Source organism: Chelonia mydas, chromosome 5, assembly GCF_015237465.2.
Source record: "Chelonia mydas isolate rCheMyd1 chromosome 5, rCheMyd1.pri.v2, whole genome shotgun sequence".
Lineage (NCBI taxonomy): Eukaryota > Metazoa > Chordata > Testudines > Cheloniidae > Chelonia > Chelonia mydas.
Window position 1 is genome coordinate 92,371,160 of NC_051245.2, and position 26,835 is coordinate 92,397,994.

General features: G+C 40.9%; 1 protein-coding gene across 12 annotated transcripts in view; it reads right to left on the minus strand.

Annotated features, from left to right (window-relative positions):
- CEP78 (centrosomal protein 78) overlaps positions 1-23,985 on the minus strand; it is a 51,672-nt gene extending 27,687 nt beyond the window's left edge. For 3 of the 12 annotated variants that reach the window (XM_043547152.1, XM_043547157.1, XM_043547151.1), the window contains exons 1-7: positions 23,163-23,414; positions 13,258-13,540; positions 12,481-12,656; positions 11,875-11,947; positions 11,125-11,228; positions 3,689-3,863; positions 1,581-1,694 (exon numbers count right to left, since the gene is read on the minus strand). In XM_043547152.1, the coding sequence (XP_043403087.1) occupies positions 1,581-1,694; positions 3,689-3,863; positions 11,125-11,228; positions 11,875-11,947; positions 12,481-12,656; positions 13,258-13,510 (895 nt within the window). In that variant the 5' untranslated portion in view covers positions 13,511-13,540; positions 23,163-23,414. Of the gene's footprint in view, positions 1-1,580; positions 1,695-3,688; positions 3,864-11,124; positions 11,229-11,874; positions 11,948-12,480; positions 12,657-13,257; positions 13,541-22,488; positions 23,108-23,162; positions 23,516-23,678; positions 23,832-23,853 lie in introns of those variants that run through there. The other 9 variants (XM_043547153.1, XM_037901806.2, XM_043547150.1 and 6 more) reach the window with 8 other exon arrangements.
- Positions 23,986-26,835: the final 2,850 nt, after the last annotated feature.

Consider the following 26,835-nt stretch of genomic DNA (forward strand, 5'->3'; position numbering starts at 1 on the left):
TTTATAAAATATTCAAAAATTAATCACGATTAATTGCGTTGTTAAATAATAGAATACCATTTATTTAAACATTTTTGAATGTTTTCTACATTTTCAAACATACTGATTTCAATTACAACACAGAATACAAAGTGTACAGTGCTCACTTCATATTTATGTTTGATTACAAGTATTTGCACTGAAAGAAAACCAAAAGAAATAGTATCAGAGGGGTAGCCATGTTAGTCTGTATCCACAAAAATAACAAGGAGTCCGGTGGCACCTTAAAAACTAACAGATTTATTTGGGCATAAGCTTTTGTGGGTAAAAAGCCCACTTCTTCAGATGCATGGAGTGAAAATTACAGATGCAGTGTAGTGGGGTGGACACCCGCTCGGGCCCAGAAGGGTTTAAGATAGCCTTGGGAGAGGGCTGGGGCAGGGGAAGAGCTGGGCTGATTGGCAGAGCAGCCGCAGCTGGGGGCCATGTCCCAAACAGACCCAGTGGCCCCTATAAAAGCCAGGGAAGCCAGGAGCAGAAGAGCATTCTCTCTCTAGCTTCTGAGAGTGAGGGACCTGGCTGCAGGGACCTAAGCAGAGTATCTAGATTGGAGCAGGGCTGGGGAAGGGCCTGAGGCGCTGGGGAGCTCCAGCCAGGAAAGCCCCAGGCTGCGGCCTAGCATTTGGTCCAACAGGAACTGGGGTTGCAGGGGACAGCCCAAGGTTACACAGAGGCAGCAGGTCCAAACCCAACCTTGCCTGTGATGAGTGATACTGCAGTCTGAACCCAGGGCGTGGGGGCTAGCTGGTGACTGGCAGGAGCCTACAAATGAGGCGAGGTAGGGATAGTGGGTGGGGGGTTACCCTGCGAGGGGGAGACCCAGAACTGTGGGGTACTGCCAGGGCGCAGCACCCAGTGAAAGGGGCACCAGGGTCCTGGGAGGGTCACAGAAGCCAGCAGCAAGGCGAGACACCGGCCTGAAGAGAGTGCTCTGGAGGCTGGAATGCTAATTCCTTAAGACGACCAGCAGGAGGCGCCGCCGGGGCCCAGTTACATGCAGGTATAAATATACTGACACGCTCCCTTTTCTTCATGCGTCAGTATACTTATGCCTGCATCTGTAATTTTCACTCCATGCAAAAGAAATAGTATTTTTCAATTCACCTTATACAAGTACTGTAGTGCAATATTTCTTTTGTTTATCATTTTTACAGTGCAAATATTTGTAATAAAAAATATACACTTTGATTTCAATGACAACACAGAATAAAATATATATGAAAATGTAGAAAAAACATCCAAAATATTAAATTCCAATTGTTATTCTATTGTTTAATAGTGCAATTAAAACTCTGATTAATCACAGTTTTAACATTTTTGAGTTAATCACATGAGTTAACTGCGATTAATTGACAGCCCTAATATTCACAGAAATAAAGCGAGATAAAACAAGTCAACATCTCCCTTTATTTAAAATGTACTTGGCAAATATTCAGTAAAATCTAGTTTAATTTTTCTGAAAATGCTACATTTTTTAAAAAGGTATAAATGAAATATCTTTGTTTTTTAATCAGAATGGAAGGACAGATAAAAGTACGTACCAATTAATGGATTTTTTCTTACATCCAATATCACTAGAGTTGTATTAGTTTGAAAAGCATCTAACAATGATTTTGCCCCATCATTAGAAATTCCACACTGCTGCATGTCCAGTGCTGAAATATTTAAAAAGGTTAAACATTACTCAGTTGCATCACATAAAACCAATAATTCAAATAATTAATCTATCCATAATGAAAACATCCACATGCATGTACCTAAGAGTCTTGCGAGTAACCAAAATAAATACATAAATAAATAGTATTCTGAACTCTACCCAAGGGAGAGCTAAGGTAATATTTTAAATGCAGGATGGAGATTAACATTTAAGTCATTATCAGATATCAAAGTTTCAAGATACAACTGCTGGCAGTGTTCCCTCTAATTTTTCCCACCCATGTGTGGAATGAATTTTGTTATGTGCACCAGTATGGAGGTGATGTGCACCAATATGGAGGTGATGTATGACACATCACCACCATACTGGTGCACATAACAAAATTCATGTGGTGGGGGGCTCAGGGGTGGGGCCAAGGGTGAGGCATTTGGGGTGCAGGCTGCCCTGGGGCTGCGACGGGGAGAGAGGACTCCCCCGCACAGCAGCACTTGGGCTGGGCGGGAGGGGAGCTTCTCCCCACTGTGGCAGTTCCGAGGCTGGGGCCGTGGGATAGGTGCCTCTCCCACAGCCGCGGCAGGTCCGAACCAGGCTGGGTTGAGGCTGGGGAAGGGGCGCGTCTCCCGCAGCTGCAGCAGGTCCGTGGCCGAGGGAGAGACATCTCTCCCGGCCACTGCCCTGAGCACCTGTATGGCATTTAAAAGGCTGCTGCGCAGCTTAGAGGAAACTTAGGCTGCTGGACAAACATGAAAGAAAATAAATATTTGTGAATAGAAAGAGGATTGTTCTTTTAAAAGTTTTTAAAATACTGAAATATCAGCAGAATTTAAAGGTTTATGTTTAAATCCAGAATACTCTTGACTAGAATGGTCTCTTTTGCACTAAATGATAGCAGTTGTACAATATTTCTGAACAACATTTACATTAAATTAAAAATCCCTACTGCATCATCGCATACACTCAGTTATCTTTATGATTGGTTTTGAAAATTGCTAACTTGAACAGCAGTGAAGCAAGGTCTAATATGCAAGGCAATATTAAACGTAATGGTGCTCAACACCAATCAACAGCTGCTGGGAGACAAATAAATTCAATAACTTAGGTTTTAAATACTGGCTTCAGTATTTCACGGGGGGAGGGGGACGACACATCACTATGCAGATAATTGTATTATCCAATACTTTTAAACTTGCTGTAGCTTTGCCATATCTTGCAATATTCTTTCATGTTGTACAGCCACAGTATTTTCCCAGATGTGGTCCACAGTCAAACATACTGAAAAGGTAAAATAAAGTTCTACAACCAATAAATTACTCCAGATTACAGAGCTGTAAGAAAGCCAAGATATCTGGAATTCTATAGCCACCTTAGGGTTTATGTACAGTAGATGAAGACCCTTATAAGACTGCCACCAAAATTTGTTCAGGAGTTTCACAAAATTACAGTTACCAAAATTAGAATTAAATACCAAGTAGTGTCTAATCACCATGAAAACATTATTTCTTCTTCTATAAAACCTCTCCACATATTAGCTACTAGATTTATATTTTGTAAGCGTTATCCCCAGCTTGTAAATACTGAAACTTAGAAAATATTACCTATACATTTATTACAGATGCAAATCAGCTACTGTTAAGACAATTTCTAATGTGCCAATGTGCATCTCGTTTTGGTTGGGAAAGTCCACTTTTTAAGCCCTGTCCCAGGGGTCTCAATTTTTTTGGTATAACTGGGAATTTGTCCCATTTGCTCTTGCCACCTGATCATCAGTTGTCAAAAGCAAATGGGACAAATGCCCAGTTTTCCCAAAAAATGGGACATGGAGGAACGTTCGGGGTGCGGGGGGGAGGGAAGAAGAGAGCAGCAATGCCAGCCCCCCGCACAGCAGGGCTTGGGTGAGCAGTGACGCTCACCCAAACCCCTCCCGGTCTTCCGTTTTACCTCTGGGAAATATGGTCACCCTACTTAGAAGCAAAGAACAATTTTTTACCATACCTTTCAGCCACAGGTCCTCTCCAAGACATTCTGCAAAAGCTCTAGCACCTCGATCACCAACAAGTGTATTGCAGTTGAGAGTGATACGCCTCAAACCTGTCATGCAGTCAAAATCAGGTCTCCTGTAGCGTAGGCTTTCAGCCCAAGCTTCACCGTGTCTTTTCATTGCCTGATGCTTTGAAAACAGAACACGTTAACATTAGTGGTGAGGTGAAGCCATCAACACTGATGCAAAGAAGATTAATTAAAATAATGATTAATTTACAATTACTATTATTGAAATGAAATAAAACCCAACTACGTTACTGAATTTAAGAAAAATACACACAATCATGCTCTTACACATTATGCCTATGATATGCTTATTAAGTCACATGCTTATTACTGATAATTTCATGAAGTAAAATATAAACCAGGTTCAGAGAATTCCTTCAGCATCTTCCTGCCTGCTTTTTATCAAGCAGAGATATACGATAGCCTCTTTGACACTTGTGTCTTTACTAACAGACACTCATTAAAACGTTTTTCTTATTATTATTTTCACAAAGACCAATATTTTAGTTTAAACACACCTTATAGTTCTACCATATTCTCTTCTATTATTGAAAAAATATTTAAATAATTTTAATCACTGAGCTTGTTATGCATAAAATGTTCACTGTAAGCCTTGAATTGCAAACTTGATTTGCTCATTAATTCAAGAAATATAGGGCTGGAAGGGACCTCAAAAGGTCATCTACCTCACCCTCCCTAGCAGAAAGATTGACTACCTAGACCATCCCTGAGAGATGTTTGTCTAACCTGTCCTTAAAAACCACCAATGACAGGGATTCCACAGCCCCAAAGTAACCAGTTCCAGAGCTTAACATTCCTTATAGTTAGAAAGTTATTCCTAATATCCAACCTAAATCTCCCTTGCAGAAAATGAGACTGATTACTTCTTGTCCAACCCTCACTGAACATGGAGGACAACTGATCATCGTCCTCTTTATAACCACCTTTCACATATTTGAAGACCATTACCTGGTCCCCTCTCAGTCTTACCTTCTCAATACTAAACATGGCCAATTATTTAAATCTTTTCTCATAGGTCATGTTTTCTAAACCTCTTATGTTTCTTGATCTCCTCTGGACTTTCTTCAATTGGTCCACATCCTTCTTAAAGCGTAATGCCCAAAAATGGATGCAGTTCTTCAGGTGAGGTGTCACCAGTGCCAAATGTCATTCTTGTGGATGACATTCCTGTTTAAAGAAAAGGAGTACTTGTGGCACCTTAGAGACTAAAAGTACTCCTTTTCTTTTTGCGGATACAGACTAACATGGCTGCTACTCTGATTCCTGTTTAAATATCCCTGAATGACACTTGCATTTTTTTGCAACAGAATCATATCGTTGACTAATATCCAATTTGTAATCCTCTATAACCCCGGTCTTTTTTCTGCATTACAACTGCCTAGACAGTTTTTCCCCCATTTTATATTTGTGCATTTGATTTTGCATTCCTAAGTGCAGTACCTTACATCAGTCTGAATTTCATCTTGCCGATTTTACACCAATTCTCCAATTTATCAAGATCATTTTGAATTTCAATCCTGCTCGCCGAAGCACTTGCAACCTCCCCCAGCTTGGTATCATCTGCAAATTTTATGAGCTTTACTCTCCACTCCATCATCATTAAGTCATTAATGAAAATACATTACAAACAAAAACACGGGCCAGATCCCTGCAGGACCCCATTTGGTATGTTCTCCTACTTTGACTGAAAATCACTGGTAACTGCTCTTTGAGAAAGGTATGTTATATGTATACGAAAGACCTAATGCAAAAACCGCAAAAGCAAGAATGAGATAAGCCATCTAGCAAGTTTATAGCCTCTTCTCCTTCTCCTAGAGACACAGATTTCCCAAACATACCCACCATATACCACTCAGCACTGCTGGGTAGACAGGGAACAGTGTCATTCATCATGTCCTACTATTGTTTTTAAACCAAAATTTATAGTACAAAGGAAAACAACAATTAAGCCTCAGAACTGGCATTCTAGAACTTTTAAAGATAAGCACTGATGTTTTTCCATCAGTAAAAGGATACCAGCCCCACAACTATCTTTATGAATAAAGACTTTTTATAAAGAGTTCTTCCTGGGAAGCAATAACTCAGAGACTTAATGGTCACGGTGGATAATCAAATGAACACAAGCTTCCAGTTCAATGCTGTGGCCAAAGGACTAATATGATCCTTGGATGCATAAACAGGTGGATCTCAAGTAGGAATACAGAAATTATATTACTTCTGTATTTGGGACTGGTGTGACTACTGCTGGAATACTGCATCCAATTCTGATGTCCATAATTTAAGAAGGATGTGATATATTGGAGAAGGTTCAAAAAGCCACAAGAATTATTAAAGTACTGGAAAACATGTTTCAGAATGACTTAGCTTCTTGAGTCTATTATTTAGCTCAACAAAAAGAAAATTAAGGGATCAGAGTTTTTATGTACCTACATGGGATACAGGTGCTTGATAATTGGATCTTTAATCTAGCAAACAAAGGCAGAACAAGATCCAATAACTGCAAACTGAAGCTAGACAAACCAAACTGGAAATAAGGCACATAGTTTTAAGGGTAATTAATCCTTGAAAAAAAACGTACCAAGGTTTGTGGAGGAGTCTTCACCATTGGCATTTATTTATTTATTATTTTAACACAGCTAATAAATATAACAGAGATGAGAAAGAAAAGAAAGATATCTAACTTGGAATTGAGAAACATTATCAGATTATACAATAAGATAGGTAATACAAGTAAGATCAAACTATTCTCCAGAATCACGTCTTTAGAAAGGGGGAAAGAACACGGGGGGGGGGGGAGGCAAAAGAAGGAAAAATGGTATTGAAAGTGAAGAGAGGACCAAAAAAAGCTTGAAAGGTAAGTAAAAAAGAATAAGAGAAAAATGATAAAACAGAGAGGAAAGGGCGGCGGAGTGGGGGGATACAAGAGATGGAAGGGATAGTCTCAGAAGATGAGTGGGTCCTAGGGTCTTGGAGGGCACTGCAGACAAGGTTATCCACTGGGGAATTAAATTGATTATCCAATACTTCAAAAAATGCAGACCATACATCTATACATTCATTTTGGTTGTTAATATTACTAAACATTATTTATTGCACTGCCGGCAGGCTAACCAAGTCAGAGTACCAATCTTTGGTAGCTGGGCACCTTTGGAACTTCTACCATTGTAGAATTAGATATTTGGCTACGATCCGAGCTCTACCCGGTCAAAGTTTTTTCAAAGGATTTCAGTTTCTAAAACAGATTGCATAGGTGAGGCATGAAGGAATATTTTTAATTATGTGGTTTATGCTCAAAATCTCTTTTTAATCCTATCAGGCCAAAGAATAGGTCTATGGGCAGTACATTTTTCAAGTTATCCCAAATTAAAGACAATGATATTTAAATTTAGAAGCAACCAGACACCAGGCTTTCTGAGCAGCAAAACTGTGACTGATTTCTCCCTAAAGAAAGGGTAGAAGTTTAAGTTTAGGACTGATTCTGGTGGTAGTGGGATGACAATTCCCTCCTATATGTACAACTGGGGCTGGAGAAGATGGGAATGAATATGAGAATTGAAAGGTGGGTAAGGAACTGATTAAAGGGAAGACTAAAGGGGGTCATGCGGAAAGATGAACTGTCAGGAAGGCAGGTAATTACTAGTGGAATTCCTCAGGGATCATTCGTGGGACCACTCTTATTTAATATTTTCATTAATGACCTTGGCACAAAAAGTGGTGTGCTAATAAAACATGCATATAAACACACAGTTGGGAGGTATTGCTGGTATGGAGGAGGACTGGAATATCACATAAGAAGATCTGGACGACTTTGAAAACAGGAGTAATAGAAATGGGATGAAAACTAATAGTACAGACACTGCCCGACTTACGCAATCATTCCGTTCCGGAAAGCCTTGCGTAACTCGAATTTTGCATAAGTCAGAAACGTATACCAAACCATTATGCCAAAAAAAACCCCAAAAAAACATCCACCCCACAACCTCCTATTTCTAGCTTACAGAACTTTTTCTGTAAGTGCGGATTTGTGTAAGTCGGGTCTTGCATAACCCGGGAGCATCTATACTAAGTGCAAAATTATGCACTTAGGGACTAATAACAAGACTTATCAATTGGAAGTGACAGAGGAGGAGAAACAAGCCGGGCGTACTAGTCAATTATAGGATGACTACGAGCTGCCAAGGCAATGTGGCCATGAAAGAGGCAAATGCAATCCTACAATGTATCAAGTGAGGTATTTCCAGTGAAGTTATGGAAGTGTATTACTACTATACAAGGCACGGGTGAGACCTCCTCTAGAATACTGTGTGCTATTCTGGTCTCCCGTGTTTAAGAAAAATAAATTCAAACTGGTCCAGAGAAGGGCTACTAGGAGGATCAGAGGAATGGAGAAAAAGGAGCTTGGCTTGTTTAGCCTAACTCAGTGGTTCTCAAACTTTTGTACTGGTGACCCCTTTCACATAGCAAGCCTCTGAGTGTGACCCCCCTTATAAATTAAAAACACTTTTAAATATATTTAACACCATTATAAATGCTGGAGGTAAAGCGGGGTTTGGGGTGGAGGCTGACAGCTCATGACACCCCCCTCCCATGTAATAACCTTGCGACCCCGAGGGGTCCCGACCCCCCAGTTTGAGAACCCCTGGCCTAACCAAACAAAAGCAAAGGGGAGATATGATTATCCCTCTGATCTATTTATAGAGAGCAAACACCAGGGAGGGAGAGAAGTTATTTAAGTTAAGGGCCAATATTGGCACAAGAATAAATGGATATAAAACAGGCCATCAACAAGTTTAGGCTTAAAATTAGATAAAGGTTTCTAACCATCAAAAGAGTAAAGTTCCAAGGAGAATAATGGGGACAAAATCCTAACTGGCTTCAAGACTGAGCTTAATAAATTTATGGAGGAGATGGTATGATGAGGTGGCCTACAGAGTCAGATGGCCCAGCTGCAACTGCTATTAACAAATATCTCCAACAGTCAGAGATGGATCACCAGATGGGGAGGGTTCTGAGTTATTACAGAGAACTCTTTCCCAGGTGTCTGGCTGGTGGGTCTCACCCACATGCTCAGGGACTAACTAATCACCGTATTTGGAGTTGGGAAGGATTTTTTTCCCCATATCAGATAGGCAGAGATCCTTAGGATTTTTCATTTTCCTCTGCAGCCTGGGGGCCCGGGTCACTTGCTGGTTTGAACGAGAGTAAATGATGGATTCTCTGTAACATGAAGTCTTTACATAAAGATTTGATGATTTCAGTAACTTAGCCAGAGGTTATAGACTTATTACAGGAATGGGTGGGTGAGATTCTGTGGCCGGCAATGTGCAGGAGGTCAGATTAGATGATCACGATGGTCCCTTCTGGCCTTAAAGTATATGACAGCCTGGGTGTCGGGGAGAGGGACACACCACTGTGTTGCCTTACTCATGATTCAGGATACATAGCTGAGTAGACCAAAGGCAGTTGCATTTTTTCAAAGAATAATCTGGGCTTGTTGCCCATATCCCACAAGGAGTTCTTAAAAGTGTTATTAATTTTGAAAAGAAACAGAGCAAGGAGCTAAGAACAAGTAGAAGTCACAAGAGAACATTCGTTTTTAATATTTTAACTCTGCCTGAATAGAAGGAGGGCCTGACATCTATGTAAATCCAATACCATCTGTGGGATAAAAGAACTGAAATTAATTTTGACTATTTTTCTTAGGTCTCTGGAAAAGAGGACTCCTAACTACCTGATTTCCGCCTGCTGCCAATGAAAACTATAATCTGAGAGGGAAAGTTGAGCACCCCTGAGAGATACTGAGAGTCACCAACCTATGCCAATTTATTTTCTACCCTGAAATTTTCCTGAACAATTCAGCAGTTTATAATATTGGGGATGGTCTGAAGAGGGTTGGTAGTGAATAAAAATGTATAATCAGCATGTTGGCATATTTTCATCTCTTGGGAACGCTAGGCACTATAACTTGTATTTGACTCCAAAGCCAAATCAAACAGGGGGGAGGAGGGGGACATCCTTGTCTTGTACCAAGGAGGGGAAAGGATATAATTGGTTACAACACGGGAGCTAGGACTGGAGTACAAAAGTCTAATCCAGGAAATGAAAGAGGGACCAAATCCAAATTTTTGTAGGATGAGGAACAAAGACTTTTTCTACGTGTGACAGAACAGTTCTGAAGGGTTTTAATAGTAGGACAGCACAGAGAAGCTGACGAGTGTTGTCTGACCCTTGTCTCTTTTGTAAAAATCCTATGTAAGCAGCGTTACATTCCTCATTATTTTTTTTAGTCATCCAGGTAGAATTTTAGACAAGTAATGCCAGAGTTCATTAAGGGTATTGGGCAATAGCTAGCACATTCTTGGGCATCTTTGCCAGGCTTAAAGCTTGACGGAAACTAGGGATTCATTCACTAAAGAAGGTAGAGTCTTTAACAAAAGCCTCAGTGTATACTTCAGACAGTCTGGGAGCCAGGCGGTCTTTGATTTGGGCCTAAATTTCAGCTAGAAAGCCATCTAGATAATATTTTTAATTATGCAGCTCTAATTTAAGCACATCTGTTTTTCCTTTCATGGCTTAACAGTTTCTAAATGATCAAATACAGCCCATAAGGCCTACAGTCCGGATCCAAGCCCACTGAACTCAGTAGAAAGACTTTCATTTTCTTCCATGGGCATTGAATCAGGCCCTCAATTCTTGGGATAGAAGAGGAGGTTGCATTGCCAAGAGTACAATAGTTTTCCTTGAACTACTGATGTGCATAAGCTTAGCTTGTTTCTTTATCAACAAAAAGTAGACAGCAGCTAAACTGTAGTGCAAACAATTAAAATTAGAATGACTATTTGTGTTCTCATAGGCCCTAATTCTGGGCGGTATAAAAGCATATATGTAACTTTAAGCATGCGAATAGTCCCATTGACTTCACTGTTTGAAGTTATGCGCATGATTAAGTACTTTGTTTAATTGGGTCTCAAGTCACCTAATCAAACTGTGATGTGTAGAACTAGGATTACTTTAAGACTCCAATAACATAGCTCAGCACATTAAACATTCATATGGCATGAACTATTTCTCATCATATAACCCTCTATTATTTTCAGGGATGTAATCAAAAATAGCCATATATGCATATCTTGCTAGCAGCAGTTCTCTCGCTGAAGAGATATCATCTTAAGAGAAATATTGGGAACCCAGTGTGACACTAGCAGTGAATTACACTAGGGCTTTTCCTATAGTATCAGAACGTTATTAATATTAAAGCACGTAAATAAATTGTGTTCACATACTAGATTCAGCTATGAATCACAACGTATATACATTACATGAATCCATTTAAATATTTGCCTTTACAAAAGGTAGATTACCTTTAAGACATTGGCCAAGTGTTCTGCTCCCCGCCAGGTCAAACTACATCCTGTAAAATTTATAGATTTGATGTTGGCTGAGTTCCTCACACTTTGACAGATTGCTGAAGTTAAAAAGATAAAAAAAAAAAAATACAGTCAGATCATTAAAATGAATAATACTTATCATGTTCCTTACAGTGGTGTTATAAAGGCATAATTAGCATTCGGAAAGAACCAAGATCCTTGAATGAAGAACTACTGTAGAAGAGCAAAGTATATTAATTATTTTAAATAAAAATATTTTAACTGTTCCATAACTTTTTGCATACAAACATGAAATATTGTTAAAATAGGTATATTTCAGACGTGCTTTATATTTCATGTTAAAGCAGTTTAGATATTTCACTTGATATCAGTGTTAGCTAATGTATTTCATGACTTGTAAAGATTTACAAAAGGAACTTTTCAACCTAAGAGTTTATTTGCTTGCAGCATACCAGTAGGGTACTCCTTTATTTCAGTGTGAAGAATACTCAAAACCAAACACCAAAAAAAGAAAAAGATAGATAGTCACAGCAATGACAAGTCTTGCACTTTACATGCAAAATTTCACAATGTTCAAAGTGAACATGATTGTTTTCTGTTATAATCAATATAAATTAAAATACAGATGGAACAATGAGATTTTTTTTAAAAAGGCATTTTAAAAGCAACACCACAAAAGACACAGATCACCTTAGGCTATTCCTTTTCAATTTCAAAACTTACTTTCCAATCCTCCATCTCCAATTGGACAATGCGCTAATGACAAGCTCTCCAAAGATGACGTCTTGGCCAACCCCTTCAAAATAAAAATCACTGAAAACATTTTTTTAAAATTGTTATTCAAGCATTTTAATAGTACATATCTGAAGAAAAAGTAGTGGTCCTCACTCCCACTATGGCTCCTTTATGCATGTAAAAGGGCCAGAATGGTGCAAAGGGGCCCTAAAAGCCTTATTTGTGTCTGAGGGAGGAGTCTCCTAGTGCAGAAACTGTGGAAGATAGCTGTAAATCTGCCTTCAAGCACTGCCTCTTAAACTCCAGTGAAGGGGGGAGGCCAGGGTAGTGCTGGGAGGACATGTGAGAGGGGGGATTGCAACATGCCAGACAACCTGAAGAGGCTGCAGTAACTTTGAGAGGTCCCCAGATCTGTCTAAGTTACACTAGGGGCCTCTCCAACCCTGAGAATAATCAAGGGCAAAAAGAAGCTTAAATCTACCATAGCTCCACCTACATCTGTGGTGAACCTTTAAGAAGTGCAAAATAGAATCTCACCCAACATCTTTATTGCTAAGGGTATACATTGGATTTGTTGTGTATTTGAAGTCTTACCTTTGTTAAAAATATTAGATCTCGCTCTCTTAGAAGCAATCCCTCAAGTTCCAAATTTTTTAGAGAGCTTGACACATTCAGACAACCTCTGATGGCTTTACATAATTGAGTAGTCATGTCTTTTGATCTAATTGCTGGAATTCGTCTTCTAAAGTAGGTTTTATATCTTTCAGCCCCTAATAAACAACAAAAGTGAATCACTGGTAAAATCCAGGTCCCACTAAATCAGTGGGATTTTTGCCATTGAGGTAAGTGGGCCAGAATTTCTCCCTATTTCTTTGTTTTATGATGGTGATATCTGAAGAATTATTCCTTTTTTCCCCCATACACACACTGATGCTATATTGGATCAGAACTGTTGTTCATTTAATCCAGTATCCTATCTCCCGCAGAAGCCAAAACCGAGAAGGGCGGGGGCGGGAACCTTAACAGACATAAATAGACTGGCCATAGGGAACGTTTTTCCTATCCCCAAGAAGTAATGCCTGAAACTTCGTTTTTATACCTCTTGGATTTATTATCACCACCACCTAGTGGACCATTAAAAGGAAAGGAGAGAGCTCCACTAAGTGTCTCCAGCTGATGTTATTCACACCACACAATCCTATGTTGTGATAGACCAATCTTGTGCTGAAAGTTGAGTTATTGTGCTTTAACTAAGAGGACATGATAGTAAACCATTAAAAAAACAAAACAAAAAAACCCTCCTCCCAGCTTTCCTGTAATGAATTCCCATCTAAACAGATATAATTACAATCTCAAGTGGTCATTACAAACCTGATTCTCCAAGACCCTGTTGATGAAAGCTTCTTATTACAACAGAAGTCAAAGTCTTATTATGCCTGATAGCATTCAGAAGTGGTGCCCAGTCAGGAGCCTTGAGGCGATCTGCATTTAGCTCAAGAATGCCCTGATTCACATTAGCTTTCACAGTTTTAAGTGGGACAGAACCTTGAACAGCACAGAGAAATTCATAGTGAGAGTAAAAATCCAAGGTGCTCTGTCTCCTTATTTTGACCGAGTCAATCATTTCTATTCATGTGCTGAGTTTCTCTCTAAACTGAGGGAGAAAGAAAAAAAATAAGACAGACTGATTCCACTGAACAGCAGATTTAATGTTACATGCTTTCAATATTAACATACGGCACACAATATTAAAAAAGCCAGAATAAAGCTTACATTTGAATAATTCACTAAATTCACACATACACAAAGACAGTATAATTATGTTTAAAGTACTATACCCAGCTGAATGAGATGGAAGGAAAGAAAGACCCTTACATTGATTCCTTCACAGACGTAGTCAACGTGCTAACTACTATAAAGCTAATCTTTCAAGGCTCCATGTTCCCACATGCTGGGTGCTTCTTGTCAAATGCCCAATGCCTTAAGCTGGTGCTGACTTAGGTCCTGATCCAGCAATGAGATACATACAGAGATCCTTGCTCCTAGGACTGCTCACATCTTCCAAATTAAGCACATGCTCAAATGCTTTGCTGGACAGGAATCTAATCTACTACTATGGGATAGTCCAACTATAGAAAATAATCAAAACCAGAACTTGTCAGCTGCAACCACTGAGAAGCTGCTTCACTGACTGCAGGCAGACCACCAGAAATTGAGTTTTCTTATTCTAAAAGAACTGGAGTAATCATCTCACTGTTACCCTGTGCTTCCTCTATGTATCAGGGTCTCTCATCTTAGAATGAGAAGAGCTTACGATCTAAGTATTTATGTTATGTGTTGGTATAGCACCTAGCACAATGGGGCCTTAATCCATGGTTAGGGTCTCCAGGCTCGACCATAACAGGGTGGATAAAAATCAAGGATTAAAAAAAAAAAACAAAAAAAAACTGGATTCTTTTAATAATTTAAATCGGATTTTTTTGATCAAAGGTTTTTTCCTCAAAAAGCATATCTAAAGATAGTTTTAATTAAGATACATTATAGCTCAAAGATATCTCATCATGGAATTGGGATTATAAATTCTAATTCTATAGTATGAGACAATATATTCATGTCAGTTTAAGAAAAGTTTTGTAAAGGAGTTCCAATAGTTCATGGATTAGGGACCCAATCTCATGGGGTTCCACAGGCTTCTGTAGAGATTATTTAGGTTAATCTTTCTATCTACCCAATGGGACTCAGTGCTCAGTCTAGAAAATACCATCACAGATGCTTAGTTTTGCAGTTCTCAAACTGTGGACTTGTGTTTCCAGAGGTAACATGCTTGTTAACAGCAAAAATGTTTCAAAATAAATAAAATAATAGATATATAGAGGTGAGAAATAACAGACCTCAACCCTACTGTCCCTCTGAAAATGTGTGTACACTGAGTCAATCCCTTATCTCTCTCTAAAAGTGCAAAGTTTCAAAAAGCTCAATGAATAGAAGATTGTTGGGGGCAGAATAGATCTGGACAAGGAGAAGAAGTCTGGAGATAAATGTGAGAAGGGAGGAACAGGCAGTAGAAACAAAAGAAGTGAAACTGTTTGAGCAGCATATTCCAGAAGTCTTGAGGTCTTTCTGAGTGTAACCTTCATTGATTTGAGATCTACTATACCATTCTCTCACTGGAAGGGAAAACCTATAATGGCAGCAGGCCGTAAAAGAGACCCAGTTTGGGAATATTTTAATGAAGTTCCTCTACCTGTGGATAAGACAGACATGTGCAAAATGCAAACAGTGCAACAAAGAAATGCAAGGCCTGGCTGCCCAAATGAAACAACATCATGAGAAGTACTCCTTCTCAGGAGGAAGCTGCGTTGAAGATGATAAAAGGAACATGTCTGAACATACAGGATCTTCAGGTTGGTAAACCTTTTTATTTCATACTTCTTTCTTAAAGAATTCCTGTCTTCCTTCTGGACTATTCTTGAATTCTCATGTTGGAGGAAAAATATAGTTGTTACTCTATGGTACTATCATTTTAGATGCAGTTGTGACAAAAAATAAACAACTGAAATAGGCAGATCTTCTTTTTACAATTTCACCTTTAAAGTAGTACTGAGTGTCAGTGAATAATACTAAATGAGCAGTATAGTAATAATTAAATAACTGCATTGACTTATTTTATTTAGGAGAATCCATCCTCAACATACAGGATCCTGAAGACTATCCACCTTCACGATCACCATCATTTTCTATAGTTTCAGAGTTATCTGCCAATGACAGTGTTTCAGTCACATAGGCACAGAATATCACCTGTAGCAAAAAAAAAAAAAAAAAAAAAAATCTATCATCTGGAAACAACCATGGATAAATTTGTGATAAGAACCAGCAGATTACAAAAAGAGGTAATTGATGAAAAAATTGCCCAGTTTGTTTATGCAACAAACTCTCCTCTCCATATGACTGAGCACCCACACTTCATTAACATGGTTCAGTCATTAAGACCAGGATACAGTCCACCCAACAGAGCAGATGGTGCATGCAAATTGCTGAAAAAAGTATATGAAAGAGAAATTGAGCAGTGTACAAAAGGTCTAAGAGTGAAATTGTTAACCTGAGCCTTGATGGGTGGAGCAATGTCCACAATGATCCTGTTGTATGTGCTTGTGTGACAAAAGAAGAAGGGAATGTCTTCCTTACAGAAATAATTGATACATCAGGAAATGCACACACAGCAGAATACTTACAAGAATTAGCAGTAAAAGCTATAACAAACTGTGAAAAAAAATTCAAATGTTTAGTACACAGCTTGGTCACAGACAATGCTGCAAATGTATCCAAGATGAGAAGAAATGTAGATGAGTCCCAAGCTCATAACATATGGTTGCAGTGCTCATTTGATGCATCTTCTAGCCAAAGACTTCAGTGTTGCAGAAATAAAGGCTAATGTTGAAACTGCAAAATACTTCCGTAACAACCACTTTGCAGCAGCTGCTCTGAAAAAAGTGGGAGGAACCAAGCTAACTGTCCCACAAGACATACAATGGAACTCAGTAGTGGACTGTTATGAGCACTATATTAAGAACTGGCCTAATCTGATGACAGTTTGTGAACAAAATCGTGAAAAAAACAGATGGCACTGTCACAGCCAGAGTTCTCAACATTGGGCTTAAGAGAAATGTTGAACACATGCTGAGTAGCCTGAAGCCTATTTCTGTAGCCTTGAATAAAATGAGGGGAAATAGCTGTTTTATTGCTGATGCTGTTGAAATTTGGAAGGAACCGAGTGAGATCTTAAAAAGAGAAATATGCAATGACAGAGTTAAATTACAAGCATTAAAAAAAAAGGAAGGGGACAAGCACTATCTCCAACTCATTTTCTTGCAAATATTCTCAATACTCAGTACCAGGGTCAAACCTTAACTACTGAAGAAGAGGAGCTGGCTACGACATGGACTTCCAGCAATCTTCCCTCCATAATGCCAACTATAATAAACTTCAGAGCTAAGGGTGGACCATTCGTGGAAGTCAACGAATGGCGAGGCAGGTGGTGTCGGAGAGAAGGCTTTGGATTCTTTGACCATGGGATGGTGTTGCATGAAGGAGGAGTGCTGGGCAGAGACGGGCTCCACCTAACGAAGAGAGGGAAGAGCATCTTTGCGAGCAGGCTAGCTAACCTAGTGAGGAGGGCTTTAAACTAGGTTCACCGGGGGAAGGAGACTGAGGTAAGTGGGAAAGCGGGATACCGGGAGGAAGCACAGGCAGGAACGTCTGTGAGGGGAGGGCTCCTACCTCATACTGAGAATGAGGGGCGATCAGCAGGTTATCTCAAGTGCCTATATACAAATGCACAAAGCCTTGGAAACAAGCAGGGAGAACTGGAGGTCCTGGTGATCTCAAGGAATTATGACGTGATTGGAATAACAGAGACTTGGTGGGATAACTCACATGACTGGAGTACTGTCATGGATGGTTATAAACTGTTCAGGAAGGACAGGCAGGGCAGAAAAGGTAGGGGAGTAGCACTGTATGTAAGGGAGCAATATGACTGCTCAGAGCTCCGGTACGAAACTGTAGAAAAACCTGAGTGTCTCTGGATTAAGTTTAGAAGCGTGAGCAACAAGGGTGATGTAGTGGTGGGAGTCTGCTATAGACCACCGGACCAGGGGGATGAGGCGGATGAGGCTTTCTTCCGGCAACTCGCAGAAGCTACTAGATCACACGCCCTGGTTCTCATGGGCGACTTTAATCTTCCTGATATCTGCTGGGAGAGCACTACAGCAGTGCATAGACAATCCAGGAAGTTTTTGGAAAATGTAGGGGACAATTTCCTGGTGCAAGTGCTAGAGGAGCCAACTAGGGGAGGAGCTTTTCTTGACCTGCTGCTCACAAACCAGGAAGAATTAGTGGGGGAAGCAAAAGTGGATGGGAATCTGGGAGGCAGTGACCATGAGTTGGTTGAGTTCAGGATCCTGACACAGGGAAGAAAGGTAAGCAGCAGAATACAGACCCTGGACTTCAGGAAAGCAGACTTCGACTCCCTCAGGGAACTGATGGGTAGGATCCCCTGGGGGAATAACATGAAGGGGAAAGGAGTCCAGGAGAGCTGGCTGTATTTCAAGGAATCCCTATTGAGGTTACAGGGACAAACCATCCCGATGTGTCGAAAGAATAGTAAATATGGCAGGCGACCAGCTTGGCTTAACGGTGAAATCCTTGCGGATCTTAAACATCAAAAAGAAGTTTACAAGAAGTGGAAGATTGGACAAATGACCAGGGAAGAGTATAAAAATATTGCTCGGCCATGTAGGAATGAAATCAGGAGGGCCAAATCACACCTGGAGCTGCAGCTAGCAAGAGATGTTAAGAGTAACAAGAAGGGTTTCTTCAGGTATGTTGGCAACAAGAAGAAAGCCAAGGAAAGTGTGGGCCCCTTACTGAATGAAGGGGGCAACCTAGTGACAGAGGATGTGGAAAAAGCTAATGTACTCAATGCTTTTTTTGCCTCTGTCTTCACGAACAAGGTCAGCTCCCAGACTGCTGCGCTGGGCATCACAGCATGGGGAGTAGGTGGCCAGCCCTCTGTGGAGAAAGAAGAGGTTCGGGACTATTTAGAAAAGCTGGACATGCACAAGTCCATGGGGCCGGACGCGTTGCATCCGAGAGTGCTAAAGGAGTTGGCGGCTGTGATTGCAGAGCCATTAGCCATTATCTTTGAAAACTCATGGCGAACGGGGGAAGTCCCGGATGACTGGAAAAAGGCTAATGTAGTGCCCATCTTTAAAAAAGGGAAGAAGGAGGATCCTGGGAACTACAGGCTAGTCAGTCTCACCTCAGTCCCCGGAAAAATCACGGAGCAGGTTCTCAAGGAATCAATCCTGAAGCACTTACACGAGAGGAAAGTGATCAGGAACAGTCAGCATGGATTCACCAAGGGAAGGTCATGCCTGACTAATCTAATCGCCTTCTTTGATGAGATTACTGGTTCTGTGGATGAAGGGAAAGCAGTGGATGTATTGTTTCTTGACTTAAGCAAAGCTTTTGACATGGTCTCCCACAGTATTCTTGTCAGCAAGTTAAAGAAGTATGGGCTGGATGAATGCACTATAAGGTGGGTAGAAAGTTGGCTAGATTGTCAGGCTCAACGGGTAGTGATCAATGGCTCCATGTCTAGTTGGCAGCCGGTATCAAGTAGAGTGCCCCAAGGGTCGGTCCTGGGACCGGTTTTGTTCAATATCTTCATAAATGATCTGGAGGATGGTGTGGACTGCACTCTCAGCAAATTTGCGGATGATACTAAACTAGGAGGAGTGGTAGATGTGCTGGAGGGCAGGGATAGGATACAGAGGGACCTAGACAAATTGGAGGATTGGGCCAAAAGAAATCTGATGAGGTTCAACAAGGATAAGTGCAGGGTCCTGCACTTAGGACGGAAGAACCCAATGCACCGCTACAGACTAGGGACCGAATGGCTAGGCAGCCGTTCTGCGGAAAAGGACCTAGGGGTGACAGTGGACGAGAAGCTGGATATGAGTCAACAGTGTGCCCTTGTTGCCAAGAAGGCCCATGGCATTTTGGGACGTATAAGTAGGGGCATAGCCAGCAGATCGAGGGACGTGATCATTCCCCTCTATTCGACACTGGTGAGACCTCATCTGGAGTAGTGTCCAGTTTTGGGCCCCGCACTACAAGAAGGATGTGGAGAAATTGGAGAGAGTCCAGCGAAGGGCAACAAAAATGATTAGGGGTCTGGAACACATGACTTATGAGGAGAGGCTGAGGGAACTGGGATTGTTTAGTCTGCAGAGAGAGAAGAATGAGGGGGGATTTGATAGCTGCTTTCAACTACCTGAGAGGTGGTTCCAAAGAGGATGGTTCTAGACTATTCTCAGTGGTAGAAGAGGACAGGACAAGGAGTAATGGTCTCAAGTTGCAGTGGGGGAGGTTTAGGTTGGATATTAGGAAAAACTTTTTCACTGGGAGGGTGGTGAAACACTGGAATGCGTTACCTAGGGAGGTGGTGGAATCTCCTTCCTTAGAGGTTTTTAAGGTCAGGCTTGACAGAGCCCTGGCTGGGATGATTTAGTTGGGGATTGGTCCTGCTTTGAGCAGGGGGTTGGACTAGATGACCTCTTGAGGTCCCTTCCAACCCTGATATTCTATGATTCTATGATTCATTCAAGAAATATATGTTTGCTGATGATGTTTTAAAGAAAGTCACACCAATGAACTGGTGGAAGTCATTTAAGCACTTGGATTCAGAGACTGTTGAAGTGATAATCTCACTTTTAACAGCAGTAGCTTCTTCTACCGGTGTAAAAAGAATATTTTCTTCCTTTGGACTAATTCATTCCAAATTGAGAAATCATTTGGGACCTGAAAAAGCAGGAAAGCTTGTTTTTCTTTTCCAGATTATGGACAGACAGTAAAATGAAGGTGAAAATGACTGAGTTAGCTGCAGAAGCCAATATTTGAAATTTCTCATGTTTACCTGGCTGACATAGTTGATTTAATTTTGTTGGTTTTTTTTTTTTTAAATATTTCATTTAACTATTTTAGTTAAAAACAATTTTAACAAAAACAAACCTGATTTTAAAAAACTTGAATGTTTAACTAAATTCAAAAATTCATATGCTTGTTTTGTTAAAATATTATTTGTTTGTTGTTAAAGAAAAAAAAAATCCAGAATACATAATGTTGTCGTTTTATTAAATAAAACAATTTAAATGTCTGTCTGGTAATGTTCTCCTCTTAATACAGCATGGCAAGAAAATCCTCCAAATATTAATGATTAACCTGCTGAATTGGAGATATTTATGAAGTCATTGGGAGATGAACTATCTGCTTCAATTACCTTTGGTAAATGAAATAACCAAACAATCATTCATTTTCTGATATAGCTGTAAAACTAAATCAGAAAAGTTTCCAAAATAAATCACTTTAAAAATATATAGTGTGTAAATAAAAATGAAACCTACATCTATCTCTGAGTTGTGAAGAATATGTATTAACGTTATAACAACCAACAAGAATGCATCTTTATGTAGAAATCCATGACTAAATCGAGTCTTCCTGACCAGTGATTTAAATAATTAATTAAATCGATTTGATTTAAATCAAACCCACCCCATACCATAATACAAATAATGAGAACAACAAAATGTTCTGGGACCAGCCTGAGAAGGTAGATGCTCAGAGGGTCAAAGATTTTAAGAGAGTTATGGGAATTTTATTCATGAATCAAAACTGACCCTTGATATACACTACAAACTTATGTCAGTATAATTAGGTCACTACACTGAGCAACATAATAATACTGATCTAACTCCTGATGTACAAAGTGCTATGTTGACAGGAAGGCTTCTCCTATAGACATAGCTACTGTCTCTCGGGGAGGTGGAGAACCTACACTGACAGAAGAAACTCTCCCGACGGTGTAGACAGAGTCTTCACTAAGCACTTCAGTGGCTATGCTGCTCCGGCGCTATAAGTGTAAACAAGCCCTAAGTATCCTGTACTGATAGTACCTACAGAAATAATTTGAAAAAGTGTTTGGAAATAGAAAAGTTGACTAGACAATTTTTGTATTGCTTTGATATACTTTGCATATATTACATCTCCATCAAGGCGTGAAACTTCTATTTTTCCTAAAAGTTCCTCCTGAACTAGAAATTGTTACCAACCATTGCATGAGATTAGGCAAATACTGATGTTAGTATGTGACAAGAAGTTGATGGTTACATACAGACATAGAATATGAACACACTAACCTGACCTTAAACAAACACCTATGCTTCCATAACCAATAATACCCAACTCCAACACCTTACCACTCCTGCTTTAAACCAGTCTTCAACATAACAAAATATTAATACAGGATTTGAGTGAAATAAGCATGACAGTCATTCAGCCTTGACTAGAAGTAAGACTGTTACTGATTTTATCTACTAGTTTAGCTCTATAAGCAGGTCAGGTCTGCTTTTATTCCTCCTGTGTGCTAAAACGAAAGCTTATGCTCAAACAAATTGGTTAGTCTCTAAGGTGCCACAAGTACTCCTTTTCTTTTTGCAAATACAGACTAACACGGCTGCTACTCTGAAACCTGTTACGTGTTCAAAAAAATCCTTGCAAATTAAACACGTTTCTAAGAAACCAATAAACATGTACTTCCAAATACTGGCCAAAAATAAACTGGCCAAGTCATCTTTCATAAAATACCATGTACCATCTTATACTACTAGTCAAGATTATTTGTATAAATAAGCACTTTCTACACAATTCACACGTAAACTACCTTGGCTATTCAGAGTGTCAACCACTTCCTCCACTTTTAGATGCAATAATCAGATTAAAAAAAAAAAAAAACTATTAGGCATATAAAAGTTACACTAAGTCACTGCATCTCTCAGACAACTTTTGCATATTTCTTGCAAGTAAGAGTCAGGAGTAAGCACAGTCTTCCATCTATTTACTTGTAGGGCATAAGATTCAGGAAGACTTCAAAGACAGGGCACTGTGTTTCCACATCTGTTTTACTGACAGCTCAGGCACAACCTAATTAAGAAGCACCTTTAGTGAAAACTACAGCTTTATTATGCTTCTTTTGGAAAAACTTACTAGGAAGGATTTGAATTGCCTCTTATGACAATTATAAGTGATACCAACAAGAAGGAACATGGTCCAACTTTGCTTCCCTTTCCTCACAGATTGGGCATTAATTCTGTAGACAATATAACACAAGATAAGTATATATGTATGATAAGTGTATCAGGAATGTATTGCCTTGCAGGTTGAAGACATGACTGAAAAGGACGGTAAAGTAGACAGTGGACTATGATGTATTAAACCTCCCAGGACAAGCAGTTTTCTATTATGTACTTCCAATACCTATTTTATCAAAGACAACCTTAACATTCTTATCATGGATTTCTTTCTGCCACCGGCCCTTACCACCCAGCGTTATCATAGGGCTTGATTTTCACATGTGCTAAACCTCACAGCTCCATCAGTAGTCAATAGACGTATGGGTACCCAGGACCTCTGAAAAACGTTCATAAGTTATATATGCAAAATGCACGCAAAAGCTAGCATCCCTGCTGTTCAACAAATGTTTGTCTTTTTCCTTGCTGTTACAAAGATCCTGAAAATACTGGATAGTGTGTTGAGTTTTGTATCATAAGCAAGTAATTTATGTAATAAGATCCAATCACAGAAAACGATTCATGTCCTACACGTTCAGTGAACTGTTCCAAGTAAATCATTCATTAAAGCAGTATCGCTTGAATCCGTACCGTTATGGGCAAAGCCTCAAACCCGACTGTATGTAGAATAGGATCAGGAAGCGACTGACCTCTGCCTAGGCCGACCCCATACAGACACCAGCTTTTCTCTTGTTCTGATCTCACAATACGCCCCTCTCAAGAGCTATATAAACCTTCACTTCCGAGTTACCGGATTTACTAGCGCCAGCCAGTAACGGAAACGGACTGGGAGCCTTTATTCCAGAGTCAAATAAGTCACTCCAACCAAACAGCGCGCGCAACCTGCAAGTTCAAAATCAGTCGCAAATATGCCCGACAGGCAGAGACCCCCTGAGGGCACACAAACGGGCCACACTTGGCGAGGCCGGACATGCGTGCGCTCCCCCGCCCCCAATAAGCGTGGCCACGGCGACCCCCCCGGCTCACAGATTTCTACCACCCGCCCTCTTGGCGCGCTCGCCCCTACTTTCCCCCGGGAGGCCCGTGCCCAGCGCACCCGCGTGCCCCTGCCCTCCGGCCCCATCTCCCCCATCGACTCTTCTGTACCGCACGCTCTGCCTCTCCCCGCGCAGCCCGCCACCTCCAGCGCACACCCAGCCAGCCGGACTCACCGACCCCGCCACCCCCCCACTTTGTAGCGATCCGCCAGCGGCGAGCGCGTGGGGAGGTTTCCTTGGTTTCCCAACCGCCCCTTAACATGTGACTCCGGGTGCGCGCTCACCCATTGGTTGTTACCACGGTTCAAAATGGCCGCGCCCAACAAGCGGCCTCTGCAGTTAGCCACTCGCGCGCCGTTACTCGGCAATGCTGCCAGCCGCTCCTGGGCCGAACTTCCCAATCCAAGGGCAGGATCAAAACGTCCCGCGCGCCAGCTTCCGGCTCCGCTTCCGTCCGCAGGCGGGATTTCACCGAGTCCACGCTCACCCCCCCCCCCGCATCTACTGTTCTCAGTACCCACGCACTGAATTCTCTCCCTTCTCCATCCGCCCTTGTCACCCAGCTACACCTCAGCCCCTGGGCCCCACCCAACGGTCGGAGGCCTACCAGGGAGATACGCCGCCCATTGCCAGACACTATGCATTTCCCCCCACCTCCGCCTTAGACACCCCGATGCCCCCTTCCTGCAAGGCCCACCTTCACAGCAGACCCGCACCTAGTGCAGGTAAGGGCAGTATCCACAACAGAAACCTTTGCTTCTTGGCTCCTTTTCCCGTTTACATGAGGTTGGAGGTGCCTACCATTCTTGGCCACTCCTTGGGGTCCAGGGCATGGGTTTGTAGGTGTTGGGATCCCAGTCCTTTTCTCTTCAAAAGTCTCCTCATCATAGCCTTGGTCTTCCACACTGTTTCTTGGTGTCTTCTATCTCTTATGCTTTCTTTCCTGGTCACTATCCCATTCTTATCACATGTCCAGCCCACCTCAACCATATGCTTTCAGTGGGCGTCCCAAGTCCATCTTCCCCCTAATTTCTTCCATGGACACTCAATCTACCTTCCACTTGCCTACCATTCCCCTCAGAGTGTTATTTTCTACTACTTGTATCTTCTTTTTCTCTGCCATCTCCCTGAGACCCCACTATTTCCAAACCATAGAGCAGGCTGGGACAGACACATACAGCATACAGTTTTCCTTTGTTTGTTACTTACTTGCCAGTTCCACAGTACTCCTGCCCCTTTTTTACTGTTGCCCATGTACATTGGGTTCTTCTTTTAATTTCTTCAAATCTCTGTCTGATGGTACTAAGTGTATTTCCCATGTACACAAATGCTTTCCTCTGCTTGAACTTGTCTCCTGAAACTTCAATCAACAGCTCTTTTTCTACCTTCCTATTTGCATAACTTCAGATTTCTTTGTGTTTACCTTCAAATCATGGTCTTCAAACATACACCCACTCTGATACCATATTTGCCAGTTCCTCTTTGCTGTTAACCAAAAGGGGCCAGATCATCAACATACATTAGTTTTCTTTGCATCTCCATAGGCTTGGTTATCCTACTTAACTCCATAACTAGTATGAAGGTAAGTGGAGTCAGCATGCTCTTGTCTCAATCCTGCCACCACATCAAAATTCTGTGAAAGTACATGTACTGTTACTACGCTTAATTCAACACCTCTGTCTCCACTTCTTGAAGTCCCCCACCCATTGATCTCAATACTCCAAATACTAGCTGCCACAGAACTAAGTCATTTGCTTTCTTCACAATCAGTATATGCTATGTAAGTTATGCCTTCCATTTATAATTCTTTCAGACTTCTGTCTTATTGCAAATACTGTGTCTATAGTATTCCTTCCCTTCCTAAAGCCATGTTGCTCCTCTCTTTTATTTTCCTCCACCTTGCCCCTCAGTCTTCCCTCCAGAACTCTCTCAAGGACTTAACAGGGTAATGCTCCAATCATTTGCATCATCCTTATCCTTCCAAAGAGGCATAATCAGTCACGTTCTCCAGTCGTCATTCTTGCTTGATCCCGCAAACACACAGTAATCTATGAAACCACTTTACTTCAGTATCCCCAACTGCGTTGATCATATCAACTGTTATTTCATCTTCACCAGCTGCTTTGGCATTCTTCATCTTATTTAGTGCTTCTTCTATCTCCCTCACAGATATCAATACATTTTCAGGGTTCCTCATAATTGCTTACAGTTCTTGCACTCACAACCCTCTCTTCTCATTTAACAGCCTTTGAAAATATTTTTTCCATACTTTTACCACCTCTTTAGGGTTAGTCACCATACAGTTCCCATCCTTCACACAAGATCTCTTCATATTTTATGTCAGTGTTCCTCTTTTTTGTCAACCCAAAAACCAATTTCCTGTAACTGTCTTCCTCCAGCTTTCTGTATAAATCCTCTTCACCCTCCATTCTACATGTTACAGGATCTACTGGAGTCAATTCAATAAGAGTTTATGGACATGACAAGTAATGGCTAAAGCAGATTGAAACAGGAGAGAAAGCGTTTGTTGCACCAGCCAAGGAGAAGGGGCAGCTGTGGAGGAGCTGCTGCTTATCCAAGCCAAGGAGAGGTGGAGAGAGCGTTCCCACACCCTATGACTGTAATGCCTGATAAAACTGTACAAGTGTTGCCAAAGTGAAAAAGTCATTTTTTTTATTCCAGATAGTCGAGGAATATAAGAAATAAAGATCACAAGTAAAGTGTCTCATGCTTCTCTTTGATACACTTTAATTGTGCAGCTCACACACATCCAATTTGAGGGCAGGCACATCTTAGGAGATATGCACACGCCTCCCCATAGGAAAACCCTTACTGCAGATATAGCCCTATGAAGACAGTTATTTTTCTTTAAGTCTGTAGCAGGTAGCTACGGAGGAGGGGTTGCGTGAAGGCTCTAGACAGAAACTGCAATGAAGAAGGAACAAAATATTTCTTGTACAGTATTAGAAAAAAGTACCTTTCTGGGACTTTGTACCGTTATCACATAACTTCATACACACTGTATACATGTGCATTAATCCCTGTTTAGTGAGAAATCTTGAAAATATATAGCCTTGCACTAAGTCTAGATTTTTGCAATTAACTCATGGATAGAGAAGCCTGCCTCTTGTGAAAACAATTACTATACATTTATGACTGAGTTAATAAGATGTGTGCAGTGCTTTTTATAGATTCCATCAACCTATGATGCAGTGCATTGAGCAAGCTTGTGAGATCTGATGAGACAGCTTAGTGTCCCTTGGAAG